Raw genomic sequence first — 21,018 nt, forward strand, 5'->3', positions numbered from 1 at the left:
TCATTCAGACTGAGGTGTCAGTGACCATCACATGTAACAGATTCAGTGCAAACTTCACAGCCAGATTGACACTGACACCTCCTGACAAATAATATGTGATGTTCTCTTTTCTTCCGTTTCAGTGCTTGACTCTGTGCTTCTTTTATGGAGACATACACAAACAGTGGGAGACAACAGAGATTGGCTGGCATGTATTGTTTTATTACAAAAACAAACATTAAAATAAATTCTGACAATAAAACATAACAAAGGGAATGACAGCTGTAACATAATTCTAATGATGACAAAACCCCAAGCCTTACAATGGCAGATTGAGCATGTTTTTCTTCTTTGTACACCTTTAGCGTTTATGAAAGATATTCTAAACTCCCTGGAGTACTTTCAGGATGCAGATACTGGTTGACCTGAAGCTTTGGATTCACTAACAGCACACCTGTGTCTTGTATTTTAAAAACAGGGTATTTCTAGCGTGCGCCAACAGCAAATCTGATTCTAAAATATTGAGGTAATCATTTAAATGTGGGGTTTACTTCAATTAGAACCCCCAAGGTTCTCCTACCAATAATTTCTGAATCTAGACTGCTTTTTATTGAAATAAAATAGCTTCTTTCCCTTAACATAAACATATTTATAACATTACATTTCCATTAAATAAGATAATCAGGGCAGAGAAACGGGGGTGACAGATGCGTCATATCAGGAAAAAGTCAACAATTACGAATAAAAAGCGAATTGGACAATTATTTAAAGTTACGACTCCACCATCGTTCCGCAAACGATGGAACAAATTATTTCTTTCATCACATCAAGGCCATTTTGTTTTACATTATAGGTCGACATATCAAACAAACATCCTTTGTTGCTCAGATTTACAGTATCTTAAAAAGATACACAACCGAAATCCTATTTAGTATCAGGACACCTGCTGCTTGTAGGCTTAAAAAGTGGCTCATGAGGATTGAAGGCAGGAACCTTTGTAGATGCTATGATGAAAACCATCATCAACTCAAAAAGATCACAATGGATCTGTGACTTCTTTATAGCCACTGAGTAAGACCACAGCAGTTGAGGGTTTCAGGTAAAAAAAAGAGATTGTTATCAGTTTAAAGGCGAGTCAGCCAACACTGACATGTCACGGTGCTTTCTTTGACATGTGTGTCCCCTCACATGGCAAATAAGATCTTTTTAAATCTACTTTTGCTTATCTGCCTATATATACACATCTTATATACAGCAACAGTGGGAGTTTTTATGCAATTACTTTTTCGACTTATTAGAACAAAATTGGCTGCTTTCCTCCACTAGTTGGACAAATCCAACAATTTCTCTATTTCTTGTCATGATGTCAGGGTTATCTTCCGCTTCAGTAAGTTTCAATAAGTCACGCTGTTCAAGCCTTAACTGAGTGCATTCTTAAGTCTAAACAAAACCGCCAAACAGCAGCTGGACTAAAGCGTCACATCAAAATGTCATTTTTTTTCAGATTCAGGATAACTGACGTGGTGCTGAGTGTCCTCTTATGCTCAACAGTACAATGCAGGCATTGTACAGAGTATGAGGTAGATCAGACGAGACACTACTCAGCACTGTAAAGGTTAAAAGCAAGCTACTCTGTGTCCTACAGCCGGGTTGAACAGACTGCGCTTCTCTCTTGAGGGCTCCTTAATAGAGGCTTGTAATTGCAAGATAATATAGTTACTGTAGCATTCATATTGCAGCGTGCCAATAATGATTGTGCCTCTTGGTATCCTACAACCAATCAATGCACTGTTATGTTCTATTAATTTGTACAGCTATTAGACAATGGTCCCTTTTTCCTTTAAGGCCGGTCAAACATGTTTTTTCTTGATGTTACTGTATGTCATATTGTTTTTAGATGATGCAGTTACCATTAACGTCCAGAAGGTGGCAGGACGGTGCTGCGACACGAATCTACAGGTATTAAAAGGAGTCCTTGTGTGATCCTTCGAGTTTCAGCTGTGGCGAAATTGTAGAAATGCCTGTTAGACAAGTCTATGACAAATATAGTGTGCCGTCTGTAAGACAACAACCTTCAAATTCAAAGAACTCAGCCTAATGAAGAAACAAAGTACTGAATAATGTGTTGATGGCGGATGAGTAGCATTTTTTTATGCATGACAGCGAATTACTGAGTTCATTGTTTCCTTGCATTTAAGTAGCCCTAATCTGTTTATGTTTATTCAAGCAGTGTGTGTCGATGTGTGCACATTCAAGAAGCAGCGATGGCTGTGCCTCCACTGAGACGCAGCAAGATCTGTTGACAGTCTTGCAAGGAGCGACGGTCTCCCACTCTCTCCAGGGTACGCTTGGCTTCAGCCAGCAGGCGTGCGCGGTGTCCGGGTGGAGTTAGCAGAGGCATGGGCAGGTGGCGGCAGGCCAGCAGGATGGCGTGAGCTCTCTCCCTCTCGCCCAGGACGCACTCCCCATCTGATAGCAGCAGACAGAAGGAGGAAAAGAAGAATGGAGATAAGATTGCATTAACCTTTGATATGTGTTGGGTGTTTTAATGTGTTTCATGCATATGGAGGTCAAACTGTCCTGACTGTTGAGGTGTTTTTGACTTTTTTTAATAGTTAAAATGGGTAAAGCCCACACTGGAACTGGTCTGAGCCAGTCAGAGTCAGTAACTGAATCCTGTGTAGGATCAGGCTAAATGGGTAACGACCAGCTTTGTGTTACCGGCTGTGTAGGAGCTGTGTGTCCTGCGTCGGAGGTTGTGCTCCAGTAGCTGGTGTGTCCTGGTGGGACTGGCTCCAGCCATCAGCCTCACTGTCGTCTCGTGAAGAAACACCTACAGGAGAGACAAAACAAGCATCAGAGCCACGATTATCATCATCATCATGGAGTATTTTCAGGAGTGATGATGCAGCAGAGAAACACTGATCCTAACATCCTGTATATTACTGTGTATTTCTGTATGTGTGCTGCCTTCAGTGGAGGGTTCTATGCCCAACAGCACCCTGAGTGAATATGTCTGTTTTTTCTGTCTCACAACAGAAACTCAAAATAATAAAGTTTATGTGGTTATTAGTGTTTTGTGCTTATCAAAATACAACTGATGATCATCGACTGCTGTAAGAGACATAGTTTTTATAGATCCCAGGAACATTTATGACTACTTCAATAAATCCTGAATATGCTGAATTGCAGATCTCATCTCTGCAGCTGGTAACGTTGGGCAAGACTTCAATTTTCAAGGTTAATACTGTGAATGTAATATTATCATAAAGGAGACTTGTAGGTCTGCGGTGATTTACAGGCTTTTTTTTTTTATAGAGGACACAGTTATTATTAACAGAAATAAAATATTTAGAGTTACAACCTGCAAGCCACAAACTGAAGGGATTCTTCCAGCTTCACAAATCCTCAGGGGTTTTTTTCTTTTTGTTTTCAGTGTTTCATTAAAAATCTAATTATTTTAAGTGATTTGTTGTTTCTGGATGACAATTAAAATAAATTTCGGTCTTTGGGTGCTAATAGCTTGTTGCTAATGGCATTCCTTCATATTTATAACATCTGAAGAGATAAATGAGAAAAGAATCATTAGAGTACGGTCAGGGTCAGGGTAATAATTCCTTGGCACTTATCAAGAATAACGCGGCTTTTATCGCGTACAAATGTGCTAACAACAGAAAACACTTTTTAAAGTTCTTGGACTAATTTATGGCTAAATCTGCTGTTTAAAATATTCCAAACACAAATGCTTCGAAGTCAGTTCTCTGTCTCAACCTATATGTGCATCTTACAGCAATTTACAGAAATGCTCTGAAAGACACAATTCGCAATCGAAAAGAGCAATGCATAAAAACAGATAGAGGAGGAGCTCACAAAAAATTGACAAATCAAATTGTTAAATTCTACTGTTTATTGCAGACTGGACATGCTAATAACTTTAATAAATACGTTACTATGTTTAGTAAGTTTTCAGTCACAGTGAGGGTAAATACAAGTTCATTCATTCTGCTTTCTTTGCTGGTGTACACTCCTTCCTGTTTTAAACACATCCAGTTCTTCATCAAATCAGTGACAGTCTTTGTTAACACCTTTCCTGGTAGAACTCAATGCTGTCGTGTTTTCTACTTTATTGTGCCATTTTCTCTTTTGTTCATTGGACGTTCAGTGTGATGTTGTGTGTTGCAGTGTGTCCTTTTGCTTTCCTTGTTGTTGTGACGTCAGCTGACAGTATTTACAGTGGATGTACCTTGTGTTGGGCCTGCCGGTAGCACTGTGTCAGCTTCCTCAGTGCACTGAGATCCCTCTGGAAACCAGCCAACTGGGACCCGGGGGCTGGGCCTGGTTCTCCATTACTTCCACCACCGCGCTGCCATAAACTGGTCCTTAAAGTCAGCAGGAGGTCACAGGCCAGGAGCTCGACCCCCTGGAAAGAGAAAGACCACAAAAGGTTCAAGTGCTGTTTGACACATTAAAATAATTCTGATTGTAAGTAAATTAAAAGAGATGCGGTATTGAAAACCACTTTTTTAGCGAGACTTTCATGTGTGACTCAAATAAACACTAATAACCCATCAGCGTCAACTAACCCAGTGCAAGTCAGCTGACATGAAGGCCAAATATGAATGAAGTAATGGGACTCAGTCTAATGTGAAGAGGTGGGGAGTGTGGCGGGTGTGTGCAGATCGGGGAGGCCTCTGTACTGCACTGCAGACACATTGCACTCAGCATCAGGATCATGCAATGCAACTACAATGCACCACAGCCACCTCCTTGCCACCCACACTGCGCATACACGCACACACACTCTCATACACACACACGGCTGCCCCAACCCCAATTGAGCATGCAGTATGCCTGGGCGTGTGCATGTGCGTGTGCATGTGTGTGTGTGTGTGTGTGTGTGTGTGTGTGTGTGTGTATGTGTATGTGTGTGTGTGTGTGTGAGCAGCATTAGATTCCAGAAGACAAACAAACCCAGAGCAGATCTTAAGAGGCGGTGATGCCAGCGTTTGGAATGTTTCAGGAGACTTTCTGTAAACTACCTTGTTCAGCCAGTTCCCTGACTGGGCCAGAGGCACAGAGATACTGTAGCGGAGGTGACTGCTGGCTCTGTTGCAGTGAGACAGGCAGACCATCGCTCCTTCTCCCTTCAGTGGGCTGACGCTCAAATGAACAGCTTTGCAAAGCAGCAACACAGCCTTGGGCAAAGGGTGGCTGCAAAGACAGGCAGAGAGCTTAAAACAGTATCTGAGATGAACGTGTGTATTTGATGCCACCTGTGAGTCAGAAGATTTCTCTAGGTTTTGTAACTTAATGACGTGAAATCCAGCATTTAAAATTGGCGTTTGGGAGGTTGAGTTTTGTCACGCTTACACCACCTGAAACGCGTTTTGCTTCACTTACTCCAGAGTGTGTAAAGCCCTCGGCATCCGCTCTGCTTCTGCCAACAGCGACCTGACTGCTGCATCGTCGCCCTGGAGCCAATGTACAGCAGCCTTCAGGACCAAAGCCCACCAACGACTCACGGGGTCTCCCACTGCCAGCAACAGGAGGAGGCACAGGAACAATGAACATGACAAACTGTCTCCACTCTAAAAGCTGTGGGCTTGGCTCTGAAAGCATTTTATTGTCAGAAGAGATGATGTAATGGTTAACACCATGACAAGGACATTAGTCCTTGTCTCCAATCTGAGTCTCCTGCTGTATTAAAAGCTGTGTGTGTGTGTAATGATATAACAAGTGTTTTTGTGAAAACAAGTGTAACAAGAATTAAATACAGCTAATTTACATTGCCTGAACAATTCACTGTGTTTGTATCCATTACAAGTCATTATTACCACAAATTAACAACTACTCTTCTCTACGATAAACAAATTAAAGGTTGATCCCAAAAGCTACATGAGCTGCTTGTCTGTGACAAACGAAGCAAAGAAAATCAATTCATGTTGAGAGAAGTGACTCAAAGATCTAGTTAATTTTACAGCTCTCCTCACACAAAGTCAAAGGAATTTGTGGAGCTTTTTTGTGGGCAGGGCTCAGTTAGACATGGTGTTATACCTGAAGTCATGGTGTGATTGGGAGGAGTTGAGAAGGGAGGGCAGGCAGAGGGAGAGTCCTCAGTGCAGCTGTTCAATAACTGGAGGAAGTCCAGGGCATTAGCAAACTCTCTGAAAGAAAGCAATACCAGCAGAAGAAGAAAGAGGTCATCAGATCCAAAATCATTAAAGCACATCAGGCAGTCAGAGACGATGCTGGCACCGCTGCTTTACCCAGACTCGTTCTTGTGTTTGCCTGGTTCATTGTCGCTCTGCGGCTGGATGAGGGTGTGAACGGCTCTCTCTAACAGCTTCTGACAGAAACATCGGTGCAGCTGGGCGATGGGGTCAGCTGGAGGAGGGCCAAGAGGGAAAGAGTTCACGGATAAGCGAAAAACAAACTTATTGATAGAGGACACATTAATACACAGCATTATAAATGAATTTTTTGATTTGTACTGTGCAACAAAAATAATGAGCTTATGTTATGTTAGAAATAAAGTATAGCCAAAACAAAAACAAACAAACAAGGAAAGAAAAACTCTTTTACAATTTAAGTTAGAAAGAAAACAGAACCAAACAAAAAAAGCCAAACACTTAAAACAGAAATACAAGAGCACAAGAATACTCCATTTCTGACACACCTGGGTCTCTCTGGGAAGTGTACATCCCATCCGTTGTATCAGACTTCACCGACCAATCACAGCTCCGGAAGAACTGCCTACCCAGTGGCGTGAAAAGCCAACGCAGGCAGTCGGGGATTGGCTTGTTCTCTGATTGGTTGGCAACACTCTCTGCACAACTCAGCAGATAACCCTGGGTCACAAACAGAAGAAATGATGCTGATCACGGATGGCAAATTCATCTATGGAAATGAATCACTGTCGTTTTTTTGTTTTATCAGATGAATTGGATAATTATTCAAATTCGGGGGGGTAACAGACAGAGGATGGATTATATGAGAGACCTACAGGCAGAAAAGAGAGATGGTGGCCCAGCATGGTGCGCAGGGCTATCGCTGCGGTGACGTACATCTGGGTGAGCTGGGCAGGGGCCATCTTGCCTTGGGCGCTCTCGCTGAGGTTGACGGCACTAAGAGACAAAGACAAGGCCCAGAGGCTGCTGCGCTGAGGCAGCTTTCCTGCAAAGATAATCATGGTTTAAATCACAGGGAATCGGGTTTAATCGTGTATTCTCCTGCTCACTACACTCACCAGTGAGTTGCAGCTGGCTCAGCCTTTGGTAAACCAGAGCTGCATCCCTTGCACTGGTCCGAGCCTCATCCCCTTCATGCTTCCCCCTCACTTGGTGAACCAGCCAGCCCAGGGGAGTAGGACGATGTAAGAAGTAGCGAATCAAATTCCAGGACAGCGTACAGACCAGGTCCAGATTGGTCGAGGGGAGAGCCCTGGTCAAGATGGACAGGCAGGTCTCTAAACTGGACATTGCTGCTGTGTAATCGCCCTGCAGGAGAGAGGAGACGGAACAAACATTAAGCTAATCGGTATCTAGCAGAGAAAGATAGGAATGCTTTGGGGGGTGGTGCAATGAAGGTCAAGGCTCACATTTGAACACTGTTTCTACAAATACTAAAAATAAACCAGGAAGGCAAGCAACAGCCTGAAGTAAAACATGAAAATAGTGCAAAGCAAAGTAGGTCAAGTCTTCCTCAGTAAGCGAGAGAACATCAAATCTAATCCTCCAAACACACAAAGAATTAAAGACTAAAATAATGAGATCCAACGTTCACTCTACTCTTATGTAAGGAAATGCAACCTCTCTCTCTCTCTCTGAGAAGTTTCCTGAGCAAACATCATGCATACCTGAAAACACACACAAACTAGAAAACACTTGAGCTTTTACTTCCTGCTGAACAAATTGAGAATATCCAGAATATATATAGAATATATAGTTTCCAGAATATATCTATACAAAATCCAGGACTTTAAGACATTCTGCAGACAGAAAAGAAACACGCTTCCAAATGGAGCCGATAATCTTTGGGTGGAGTCATCCTCACCCTGTTGAGATGAAGATCAGCTTGCTTGCGGTGCCTCCAGAACGACACAGACTTCGGCGAGTGAAGGGGCGTGACGGGCTCCCACAGGTAGAGCACTCTGACGCAGCCCCACACTGCTCCCACGCCACTCAACACCCACACCATCACCCACGGCAAAAGGCATCGCAGCCAAGATGCTGCAGAATGAGAAGATCAGATCATAAACCTGACGACCCACTCAGACGGCGTCATTGGTCCTCTTTAACATAATGGTCGGTCGCGCTCACCAAAGTCCTGTGTGTAATTTGGGAACCACACCAGCGTTCTGGATGGTCCGTGGCCCGGAGAAAAGCTGGGGACCCCTGAGGTCTCAGAGCCCAGCAAAGAGGGCAGCGGGTTCAGGGACAGGCAGAAGAAGGTTAGAGCGCAAAGGAGCAGTCGGGACCGATCCATCACTCCGACTGAAATGGGCGAGTCTGGTTCACTCTTTAACTGAGAGAAAGTACAGGAGTCAAATAAACACACTTCTTCTAGATGATCTGTATTTTATTAAACAGCAGCTTCACCTGCTCGTGGTCCAGTAACGGGCTTCCTGGCTCTGAATCGAGGCAATAAGGAGAGAACTGGGGAGGGGAGCCAGAACCAGGATCTGAAGCTGGAGGGGACATCATCACTAATTCCTGTTTAAGCTCCACATCTTCGGACAGTGTCACAGGCTCTGAGGCAGAGGCACAAGGTTTTCATTGGTCAGAAAATTAATATTAAACATCCTCATATTTTTTTTTCCCAACAGGAACCATCTGTCCAAATAACCTACGATAAACACTCACTGTTTTTCCGGTTGGCCATCTTAAGGGTCAGATTCTCCTGCCGTAGTTTCTGATTGACCTGTTGCAGATACTTGATGTAATCAATGGCCTTCTTCAGCACTCCTGACTTGTGTATCTGGGTAGAAAGGTTGTAAACAGGGTGTGTCAGAATTTAATTACTACATAGAATTAATGTCCACATCTAAAAACAAACAACATTAACAAAGTTCTAAAACTTCGCTGCCCCAAAATTAAAAAACACCAACCTTGGCATCACCCCCCATGACCAGGTCTCTGAGCTCCACGATCTTGTCGTTGATGGAGGAGCGGTATCTCTTCTCAATGATGTTGTGTGTGGTTCTCCTCTCCCCCTCCTTCACCACTCCTCCAGGCCCGACTCCCCCCACCATCATCTGGCTCTGCTCGGCGACTGATCTGGGTCCGTTTGGGCTGTGGGTGGAGCCCGGCTGCAGCTGCTTGATTGGCAGCTTATCTGCTCCACCCATCATGACAGGAACCGTGGTCAGGATGTTGCTGCTCATCAGTGTCTGGGGACAGAAATCAGTTGCTAACATTTTATTACTTGAGCTTCCATTTTTAAAGTAGGAAAGTTTGAAGTAAGTAGTAACAGAAAATCTTTTATGCTAGCTGCGTACCGGCACTTGCAGAGCTGTGTTTTGGATGGGTGATTGGAAGGTGGTGATTCCTGCGGGGCTCTGCATGGTCGACAGCACCTGTGTGCCGTCTGGCTTCAGTGTTGTCAGAACCAGGGAATCCGTCTTCAAGATCTGAGGTTGTTGGACTAAAACCTGTGAAGACACCAAAATGTCAAAATGAAGCTTTTACATTTCCTTGTAAACAGTTTAAAAGATTTGCTGGGCCTCTGTGACATGTGAACCTACACTAAATATAATAACACAAAAGACTGTATCTCAGCCTTTGAGGATGCTGTTTAATAAATAAAAATCGTTAGTTTTCATTTTGACTGATTTTTGGAACTCATCCAACCCTACTGGTGCTACCATCCCCAAGGTTACTTACAGGGACTTGCTGCACCTGCTGTTGCACAGTGTGGACTGTGGTGGGCGCCGTGGAGAGAGTCTGGATGGTTTGACCTGATTGGGTCAGAACACGCTGGTGCTGAATGGTGACGGGTTGGAGCTGTGGTGACGTCACAATGCTCTGCATCTGCGGCTGGAGCACTGGAAGGCGAGACAAGGCAATGGATGAACGGTGAGTTAAATTCAAAATATACTGTTGAGAAGACGCCATATTATTGCCACAACAACACGCTCCCGTTACAAGACAAGGCACTGAGTCATCCACCTCTAGTCACCTTGGAAACCAGACGCCGGACTGTGGTGGCAGATGACAGGGTTCTGGATCAGACGGCTGCCATTGGAGGCAATCATGACAGTTTGCGGTGCCTGGGTCTGGATGGGCAAAGGTGTCTGACTGTGGGTCTGAACCAGGGTTTGGACTGGGAAGGTCTGGGTCTGCATAGGAATCCCCTGAGTGTGCATCTGCATTGAAGTAGAACATAAACAAAATGCAGTTCCATTGCAACATATTTCCTTCCCTTCATTGATGATTTAAGTTTGATGCAGCACCAGACACCTCATCTGTCTTTTCTGATGTTCTGTTTTAGGAAGAAAATATCTCACTCAAGAAAATCAACGATATCTTTAAGACTAGAGTTTTGCTGAGACTTGCACTGCTGTTTGTGAGGATGCTGAGCTGCATGTTAGAATCTGTCAGTACTTTGACATTTTCCTCCTGTCAGCAGAGGCTTCTTTTTCCCAGTATGGATGGCACAATAAAAGGAAAAGAATCCAAAGCAGATAATAAAGTAACAGCTGGAGAGGCAGGCGCGATGAAAATTACCTCACACACCAAACTAATCCATCAGTGCTCCAGACACTTAAAACAAAACTCTTGACAACTTGATCTAAAATCCAGCTTTTAACATTCAGCCTCTAACAATGAATAAAATTAAAGTATCCTTGTAGAAGGACAACGAATAAAACTGAGTTATGTCCATCTCAAACACAGGATTAGTGCGTTCAAATGTTGATACCTGGATGGTCGGCTGCACAGTCTGTTGGAGCTGAGGCTGGAGGGGCTGAACCACCGGCCGGGGCTGAAGGAGTGGGGGGGTGCGGGTCACCTGCTGCAGCCCTGCTGAGATGGTGACGGGGGATGGGGTCTGGGTAGGGGTGAGGGGTGGAGGGGAAGGGAGGGGGAGTGACTGAGGGGATAACGTCTGGGAGGGGGCGAGGCTAACACTGGTGCTCTGATAGATGGGACTCTGGAGAGTTCGGGATGTTTGAGGCGTTTGCACGGCGGGTCGTGAGGTGCTGATGGTGCCCCCACCCTGTATAGAACCTGCTGAGGTCATCTGGTCCTCAAACAGGTCAGGGAAGTCCCCCCCCTGGTTGCTGACAAACTGCAACATCTCTGAGGAGGCAGAGAAGCAAAATCACATTAAAACAAATCCAGTTTATATTACCAGATTAGCTTTTAGGATTATTCTGCCAAAACGGGCACACACAACAACATGTCACACAACCTGAATCCCTCTATGTTAACCACCTGTAAGCTCAGACCTTGGCAGCAGCCATCAATCTAGGCAACAGTATGTTTACTTTATAAGCATACTTGACAGAGAACTCAACAATTGAAGATAAACACTGTCATAACTTTGCCTCACAATAGATCTGAATCACAAGTGTGAATGCCCCATCTGCCAGCAAAATCCAGGAGACTTTCATTGATACTGGCCTTGAATGGACAGACAGCACGGCTCTCATAAAACAGTGCACAGATGTTAGAGGAAGCAAAAAGCCCTTCAAACAGAGAAACTTGGATAGGTGTGCAGAGAGACGAAGAGACCAGAATAAGAAAGCTGTTAGATCAACACTGAGTAAATTAGTGAATGAAGAAAACTAAAACAGTAATGAATCAACTCATATTTTTTACAGCTGGTGTAGACAAACACTGAAAAGATGCTTCCTTCATAAAAGGTCAGAACATTTTTTTTTTTGCTTAATTAATGTTTTCATATCATTGGCCTGCTTTATTACTAATAAAATGATTGGTATCAGCCATGAGTTAATAAAAAAATCACCTGATCTCTGCTGTTAAGGCGTTAATTTAGGTACATTGTGGAATACTTTCTTTGTATGTGGATACCTCTTTTGCTTGTCTCACAAACAAGATGCAATCCAACCAAAACCGTAATAAGCCGTGCTAACAGATGATGACAGAACATCACTGAACTATGAGGCAGCAAAGGCAAGAACAAGATGAGTATCAGATAAATGGCAAATTCAAACAATGCAGGATGAGAAAGATTTGGAAACCTGTTTGTCTACAAGAAACCTTCACTGGACTCCTTTAATGTGTTGCCTCTCACTGAGGAAACCAGGGGGGATATTTGCATCAACTTTAATAAAAATGAGTGGGAGGTTTCTAGATTGATTTCCCACAAAGATTACAATCTACTAACCCACGATTAAACGATGCATCTGAATTTTACTTTAACTCAACCATCCCTAACTTGGTTTGAAAATGTCCTGTGTTCATAGTCTCATTTCTGTGTATGAACATTTTTTCCTTCATCATACAGGACGTCCTTTAAGCATCAAGTCTTCTAACAGCTGCCTGACAGGGTGCATGTGGGGGAAGCTGCCCAGGCTGAACTACATCACTGATAACACGTGTGGGTTCAGCCGCGAAGGTCAACAGGGAGTAAAGAATCAGAGGTTGCAGCCTTGAACTTCGTCCTACTGTACAACAACCCAACAGACAGCATCCATCCGCCAATTCAGCAACATGACATCAGCGAGCACATGCAACACTGACTAGAGTGTTTATGATGTTCTGCATGGGAAAATTGATTACAGAAAGACATTAGAGTTAAGAAACACTGTTCTGTTCTAATAACATTGCAGTGCAAATTAACAATGAGTTAGATCTACTTGGAAAAGTTAAATGTAGTCACTTGTGGCATCATAAAGACTGCCTGCATGACTATTAAACTACTTAGACTCAAGGAGGTCCACTCTGCTATACAACAATACAATGACTTGTCTGCACAATATCTGTGCAGTAACACATGTATTCACACTTCCAGGTTTAGTTGGTTGGTGCTAACAGTCCTGTTACATTTCTGTCGTAATTTAGGGCTGCAGCATATAGTGAACAAGGGTAAAGACATGAGAAAATGTTCATGCAAGATTAGGTTATGGAGAAAACATGAGAACGACAAGGGTTCTCATTTTTTGCAGGAACATCAACCACCTCTGTCACTTCTATCATGACCTGTCGCATTTCAGTCTATAAAGCAATAAAAATGCTAAGTTATCTGCAATTTCATGACCATAAAAAAAAAGCGCTCAAGTGCCACAAATGAACACCCGAAAAACCAAGGCCAGTAACAGCAGGGGTGGTGATTCTGACTGTATGGGACCATCTGCGATATTCCGTAATAACGATCATAATCAACAATATGACTTTAGACAAGTAATAAAGTACAATGTTATCTCTTCCTTCTTCCTGCTAATCGCATCAGTAATATAATTTAAATAATCTGAGGATATATGAGAGCTAGCCGGGGATTCACCTGAATGGTCAAATGGTGTGAATGTACAACAAACGTATCTAGGGCTCCAACTGATTGGTCACATGTTTGCATGAGTGAATGTATGAAGCTTAGATGCAAGATTATTTTTATTTATTCACGTTTTAAGGCAGTCCTTGTGACATTTTCAGAGGGAGAAAATACAAAGCACTGTTTAGCACCACTGTGTATGTGCCTTCTGTTGACACAGAAACACTAGATGCACTTGAGGGCCATAAAAAGCGCCTGAAGTTCTAAATTTTTATTATTTAAATTCATAAAAGCAAAAAGGAGAATAATAAAAGTTCTGCAGAAAAATCACTTATAAAACAACCATGATTGAGTTTAGGTTACATGACACGACAATTAACGTGACTTGGTCTCTTTAACTTTATCAGGTTGTCCTTCACATGTCATATATATAAAACATTAGACCACGCAGCTCCACGGGGGCCAGATTGTTAATGACAGACAGGACAAAGCCGGTCTGGGCCCCCAGAGCTTCAGACAAGCTCACACAAAGAATAAATCCATCGAACGGTTCCCTGGGCTGCTCAGTGCAAAGAAAACAGGTTATATAACCAGAATCACAGTTTCTAAGAGAACAATGAGGGGTAGGGGTACAGAATGTTCGAAATAACTATAGGGTCAAGTGCATGGAGCATTACATAGGCCTTAAAGATCTTAAACTTTTGGATCGTCATCTAAAGAACAAAGGTTAAACACGTTTGAATATGTACAATAAACCTTATGCTGCAGTGACAGCAATGAGAATGTCCCAGTTTAACATCTACAGACGACTGTGGTGATTTTTCAAATAATAAACTGAGTATCATTAGCTCTTTGTTGGAGAGTTGGTGGAGAACATTTGTATAAAAATTAATCATTTGTGTGCAGCTTTTGCTCCTCCTGATCAAATGCTTGTATTACTCTATTATTTGTGGTACAAACAGAGAAGCAGAGGGGCAAAGCTCACATGTGGGCTCTTTGTCACAGCCTGACTGAGAATTCATCACTTGTTGTATCTCTCTCACACGTTTCATCTGTAAATTCCATCCTGACACAATGAGTAAGTGGAATTACATAACAGTGGACAGGGGAGGCACCATCTGCTCAATTTGTCTGAAGGCCCCTTTCGAAAAGATGATTAACACCAGAAACTAAAGGCAGGTAAGGGTTCATTAATATTTCAGAAGCCTGGGGAGGGGGACCTTGGGCAGCGCTGTTGCTTCACAACAAGAAGGTTCCAGGTTTGATTCCTTTTTCTGTGCAGAGTTTCTATATGTTCTCACTGCGTCCACGTGGGTTCTCTTCAGGTTCCTCTCCCCTCCAAAAAATACAGCCTAGGTGATTTGGTCATAGATTTGGTCATACCAAACTGTCCGTAGGTGGGAGTGAGAGTGTGATGTGGCTCCTCAATGACCTGGCATCTCATCCGGGGTGTATCCTGCTTTTCACCTGTCATCAGCTGTGATAGGCTGCAGTAGACCCATAACACACAAGGTGCATAAGCGGCTGTAGATGAGACATTACTATTTTCTCATCAACAAGAAGATAATGGATGGATGGACGGATGTGTGCAGTCAAGCCTGACCCTCGAACATCTTGTTGAGCTACATGTTTCCCATGTGGGCTTAACATGAACGCAAAGCTAACCAGAGCCAGTAGACTACACAAACACCACTCCATCAGACCAGTCTGATGACTTAACATTTGTGAATATCCACCCTAATAGAAATCTGGTGACTCTGCACTGATCAGCACGGCACCAAAATCCCTTTCCTTTCACTGGGTGCCAACAGTTAAAACTCATTTTGATAAGAGGGACGTGGATCAGAGATGCTGTTTGTTCACCGAGAGCCCGACTGCAGACTGCAGCGTTAGGTCTTCACCAAGATGTTAATTCCACAAAATGTATTCAATAATCCTGTCAAATATATTAGGAAAAAATTGAGAAGAGGAGATTTCTTCATTAAATTCCACACAGACATGTAAAGTCTAAACGCCAAAGCTTGATGAGTAAATTACACCAATGCTAGTCTCTGCCCAAAAACAGCTTCCTGTAAGCCTTACCTTACCATCAACCACCTGTTTCCTGGAAAGTCACAGAGTTTCACTCAAATTTCCATGCACCACTGGAATCCCAATCACAATAGTAAAAACAATGTGCTCCAAAAACTTAACTTCACAATAAGCATAAGCTTTTGCTATGAAAATACAAAAGTAAAAAATGTAAAACTTCCTTAATAGCAAAAGGCTCTATCATAATATATTGTTGATGTATTTAAGAGATACAGCATTTTAAAGCTACTTCCAGACAAACTTCAAACCAAACACTAGCCAAGTTGACTTTGTTAAGCCCTAAATGAGATTTAAATATTAGAAGTTATGCACCGAATACTAAAGTTCACAGCTAGAATACTCAGGATATGACGCAGGTAATGATAAAAGTAAAAAAACGATATAAAATAAAAAAATATGATAAAAGTTAAAGAATTAAAAATGTACTAAAAGTGATGTGCCTATTTGCGATGTAATTTTTTTTTATTGTTGAATACATTTAAATAAATTAAATGAAAAATATATTCTTAATCAATCATTTGGAAACCATTCATTATCTTTAATTAGAATACAGATGGATTTTAATGCCGTGAACATCAGATGTGGAATCCACATTTCACGTAAACAAACCTCCTGACAGATGACGCGCATCTCTCGGAGCGTCCGAACCTCCTCACTAAACCCCGACACGTCCACCGTTCACACACACGACTCACCGTCGATGTCTCCGAAGGGGAATTCGTCCCCTAATTCCGCTAAAGTAGAGTCCATGCTCTCCAAGGTGGGGATATACTCTCCGCTGTCCATCCCGTCTGTCAGCGCTTCGCCCTCCCGGCTGTCACCGCATGAAAGAAAGGCAGCAGGACCCCAGGCGATTCGCTCAGCGACGCTTATCTAATCCTGAAGGTTACACGTTTCGAGCAGGGACCGTAAAACGACACCACGGCCTCGAAGGAGGCACACTTCACCGTCGATAAAAACATTCACTCCGGTTTCTGCTCAATACGACGCCATCTTCTTTTACGCTCATTACGTCATTCACAAACAGACGCTAGGGCACAGATCGGATTCTGATTGGCTCAGACCTACCTGTTGTTGTCGTGAGACCAGTCATCATCGTCCAATGACAAGGCCGAATTTACCGTGGTCTGATTGTACGTCAACCATCAGAAGCTTCTGCGCTAAAGAGACCACGCCCCCTGCCCTAATGAATAAAAGGGACAATGTTGAGCCAGTGAGCCACTTAGAGGTAATCACATCATCGATAAGTAAAGTCGGTAATTAATTATGAGACTTGAGTTAAATTATTTGCATTTCCCCGCTACATCCTTGAAATATATGTTCCTGTTTGCAAATTTTGTGTTCAGTCGAAATTTAAAACCATGAAATACAATTCCTATTTATCTGGAAAAATTAAAAATACTGTATCATTACATGAAAAACTGACTGCACAGCAAAAAATCTTCAGAAAAAGCACACATCATAAAAACATTCAATCAAATACATTTATTGTGTGAATCAAAACATGCATTTTGAAGTTTTATTCAACAAAAAAACAAAAGTGAAACTTTTCATAAATTTAACCACTCAGTAATTAACAATATTGTATTTATGTTTATTCTACCTCAATTTAAATGCCAGTGGCACCACATTAACAATCTCAGTTGAAAACAGTTTATTTTGTTAGTCAAATTATCAACTTTTCTTTGGTTCATGACAGATCATGAAAAAAGACATAAAATAATAAAATGCAATATCTGAAAAATGACTTGAATATCCTTTCATTCATTTTCAGCACTCACAACTGTAATAACACATCAATCATAGCCAAAAAACTAAATTTATTTGTGTTTAAGTGCAAGTCTTGTCTACAGTTCTGATACTTCTTTGAAATTGAGCACAAAAAAAACCCCAATTGTAAACAATTGTAATAAGCTGTCTGGTACCCATAAATAATTGTCTATCTTTTGTTTCCTTATACAGCCCGGTTGCAGGATGAGTCTCTTAAATATGGTTTGCACTTCAAGGCTTTTTGCAACATCTCTCACCGAGGGAGGCTAGCATGGAATCTAGTGCTTTACCAGGATGCCAGGAAAAAAACACTCAATCTCATTGAATATGATCTAACCCTGAATTTATTTCTTCCATTGTATTTCAAAAGATGTCTTTTCTGAGTAATTGTTTTCTGTTGACTGTGTACGAGATCTGAATTTCTCCTTCACTACCTTCACTACCAGGGAACCAGCTAGCGCTGATGCTGCAGCTTTGCCGACTTCTGCCACTGCAGTCATAATGGTGGTAGCTACCGTTGACCCACAGGCGGCCCCAGGCAACCCAGCAGCAGCAGCTTGGACATTTGCAACCTCCTGAGCTAAGTTTGCTGCTGCTGTAGCACAATGGGGAGTCACAGCACCTGTTGATACACTTCCTGAAGTGGCCACTGCAGTTATCTCTGCTGCTGAAGCTAAACTACCCTGAGCTACAGAGGCCTTTACTACATCTGCTGCACCTACTGCGGCAACCTCAGCTCCACTAAGGGTTGCTGCTCCATTCAGAGCTGTGCCTAAAGCAGCCCTGACTCCCATGACGCCTCCCATTCCTGCTGCCACCCCAACTGCAGAGACTCCTATCACACTAACAGGTCCCAAGGCCTCCAGAGCTGCCTCTTGGGGACTGGCAGCCTCAGCACCAGCAACGGCTCCAACAGAACCACCCAAAACTCCACCTGCTGCTGCTCCCAGAGCCACTGCAGTTCTTCCAGAGGCTATAGCCACTACAGCCCCCACAGCTTTCCCAACACTGGTGCCTCCCGCTGCAGATACTCCCGCAAACTGACCTGCAACCAAGCCAACGGAGTTGCCCATAAGAGATGCCCCTACTGCAGCCGCTAAAGGAGCGACAGCTCCAAACGCTGCCCCCACAGCTATGCCTGTGGATGCAGCAGCCACAAAGATCTTGATTTTAGCCAGCACCTTCGGAGAGAGCGCCACATCCCTCCTCAGGGGCCTAAAGGCTCTGCTTCTGCTTCCCTCTGTCCATTTCGTCATCATAAAATTCTTATTGTTTCCTGTCTTGAACTCCTTCCTCCGCGCCCCACACGATCCCCTATCTGCACTCCCGGCTCCATGACACTTCAAATCACACTTCTTTCTTTTACCACACGGAGGCTGTTCTTCAATGCTGTCGTTATATTCCACCTCTGCTGGCTGTTGCTTCATTAAAATAATTTCCTGCTCCTCCCTGATGGCAGCCTCTGCTTCTCGAAACATTGTACTGGTATAAAAGCCTTTGTTTGTCTCCTTCACCATCTTATCCACCTTAACTAAGAGTTCTTTAACCTGTGCTGAGTTACAGGGGTTTTTGTTGTTGAATAGCTGGTACCTGCTCCCACACCTGTCCATCAGAGCCTTAAGCCCAGCCGGTGCAGTATCCCTCAGATACTCTTCAATGGTTATATCTTCTAGGGCATCACCCCCGGTAAAAAGAACCACTGTGTGATGATGGAGTGCATCCTCCCCGAATATCTTTGCCAACTCACAGGCAGCCTGGTTCTCATGATCTGTGTATCGCCCAACGGGCACCACAAGGAGGAAGGCATGTGGCCCAGGAGAAGAGAGGGACACACATTTGGCTATTTCTTCATGGGTCTGCTCCACACTCATGTGAGTGTCACCAAAACCCGGCATGTCAAAAACCACAACTTTCCTCATCCTCATCTGTGGAACAGTCTGATCATCGTTCCCAGCATCCTCCACCTCTTTGAGCTTAGCGCTCCCAACCTGGCAGATCCGGGTAACAGAGCTGGCACTGATCTGAGACAGGAACTTCTTTTGGCCCAGGATGGTGTTCCCAGATGCACTCTTGCCAGATCCAGTCCTTCCGACGAGAATCAGCCTGAGTTCCTCATTCCAAACGGTATCAAAGTCGTCTACTTCTTTTTTAATCTTCATGTCATCTGGTTCATTTTCCAGTTCTTCATCCCCTGGTGGAGAAAAAGTCAAAATAGAAAGTGAAACTTTCTGAGACAATTTAGAATTTATATTTATACAGTTGGAAGCAGTTATATTGACTATATTTGTGTATTAATTACGTATGTAGAATACAATTCTTTGTAATTACCATAATCACATGACAGTACAATACCTCAATACAATAAATCAGGGGTGTCAAACTCATTTTCACCGAGGGGCCACATCAGCATAATGGCTGTCCTCAAAGGGCCAGACGTAACTAATAAATGTAACTAAATGTAAGTCAATGCAATGTAAAATAAATGTAACTACTCCTTAATGTTAAATAACTTACTTGTTGCTTTGTTATAACATAAAGCTTTTTAATTCATTAGGTTATTAAAACCACAGAACTCCCATCAATCAAGGATCAAACTATCCAAGAGAACAAAGAAAAAAAACATCAAAGACAAGTTGGGAGATCAACTTTTTTCACAATGTTTTGTCAAAGTTAACATGGGCTTAATTACTGCATTGTGGGAAATGTAGTTTTTGGTCAAAGCACACTTCTGACCTCTTTATTATTAGAAATTCTGACGTTTTATGCTCTTGCTGGCCTTGAGTTTGAAACATGTGCAATAAATATTACAAGGTTTCTTTTGCCACATTCACCAAAAAAAATAAATAATTTTTTTACTGATTAATTCTGCCTAAATTATTCAGCATGAACAAATAATTATCCTATCGTCCCTTTTACCTGCAGCTGAGGGATAACACACAGAAGTTTGTGTTTACCTTTTGTGTTCTATTTGGTAAAAACACACCTGTATTGAGCTATGTCTCATTTTTTTTATTGAAAAACAAAACAAAACCAAAACCCTATTTATGTACATCTCAAATAAAATCGGGGTTAAATGTGTTCGCTTCCTGCAGCTTTGCTCGTTACACAAACTAAGAAAAACCACGGCGTCTCATTTATTAACAGCGGTCAGGACAGATCCGTCAGAAACGAAACCACAACACAACTACAATTAAAACACAAATCGACAAAAGGCAACAATAATGTGACGCATTACACAAAACAGACCTGAAAGAACAAACGTTACGCAAAAATATGACTTTTAAACCTCAGGGTAACGACGTAGCAGCAGTTGTTTGTAGCTTAATTTGGACAAAGTGAAACTACAGCTAACTTTGCTAGCCAGCTTTAGCGGGTCGCTAACGGACAGAAATGGTCACAAAAACAGCGTTTATGACGTCAGAGGTTCGTTTACCCAAATCCGCGTGTCGTGACATCATTCAATCCGATTAAAGAGGCTTTTTTTTTTCCTGCTCCACAGCCAACTTTAATTTCATCAACACGGAACTACATGTTGTCTCGATCTTTGATTCGGTCCAGCCCCCACACCGACACCTGACCGGGGGCTTCCGTCCGCCGGCTGGTCGCCCCCTGTCGGTTGCTCCACCCGAGCCGACACGGAGAACCGGAGATCAGTCATCATTCACACACATCCGAGTCAGTTTATTTCATTAAAGTTGATAACAAAATGGCTTGTTCATTCTGCAG

The 21,018-nt window shown here is 42.8% G+C and overlaps 2 protein-coding genes across 2 annotated transcripts; both read right to left on the minus strand.

Moving 5' to 3' along the window:
• Positions 1-180: 180 nt before the first annotated feature.
• On the minus strand, positions 181-16,519 carry srebf2 (sterol regulatory element binding transcription factor 2). The gene is made up of 20 exons (XM_068336666.1): positions 16,218-16,519; positions 10,897-11,276; positions 10,156-10,342; positions 9,861-10,021; positions 9,476-9,628; positions 9,086-9,367; positions 8,841-8,955; positions 8,577-8,728; positions 8,298-8,502; positions 8,032-8,207; positions 7,226-7,475; positions 6,983-7,152; positions 6,656-6,827; positions 6,246-6,363; positions 6,034-6,143; positions 5,380-5,512; positions 5,019-5,190; positions 4,223-4,399; positions 2,701-2,812; positions 181-2,448 (listed from the first exon to the last, which is right to left on the minus strand). The coding sequence occupies exons 1-20, from the start codon at positions 16,306-16,308 to the stop codon at positions 2,231-2,233; spliced, it is 3,534 nt and encodes a 1,177-aa protein (XP_068192767.1). The 5' UTR covers positions 16,309-16,519; the 3' UTR covers positions 181-2,230.
• Positions 16,520-16,992: 473 nt separating this feature from the next.
• LOC137610085 (uncharacterized) lies at positions 16,993-20,877 on the minus strand. Its single transcript, XM_068337523.1, has 2 exons — positions 20,726-20,877; positions 16,993-19,483 (listed from the first exon to the last, which is right to left on the minus strand). The coding sequence occupies exons 1-2, from the start codon at positions 20,748-20,750 to the stop codon at positions 17,637-17,639; spliced, it is 1,872 nt and encodes a 623-aa protein (XP_068193624.1). The 5' UTR covers positions 20,751-20,877; the 3' UTR covers positions 16,993-17,636.
• Positions 20,878-21,018: the final 141 nt, after the last annotated feature.

Source organism: Antennarius striatus, chromosome 16 (genome assembly GCF_040054535.1).
Source record: "Antennarius striatus isolate MH-2024 chromosome 16, ASM4005453v1, whole genome shotgun sequence".
In the NCBI taxonomy this organism is placed as follows: Eukaryota; Metazoa; Chordata; class Actinopteri; order Lophiiformes; family Antennariidae; genus Antennarius; species Antennarius striatus.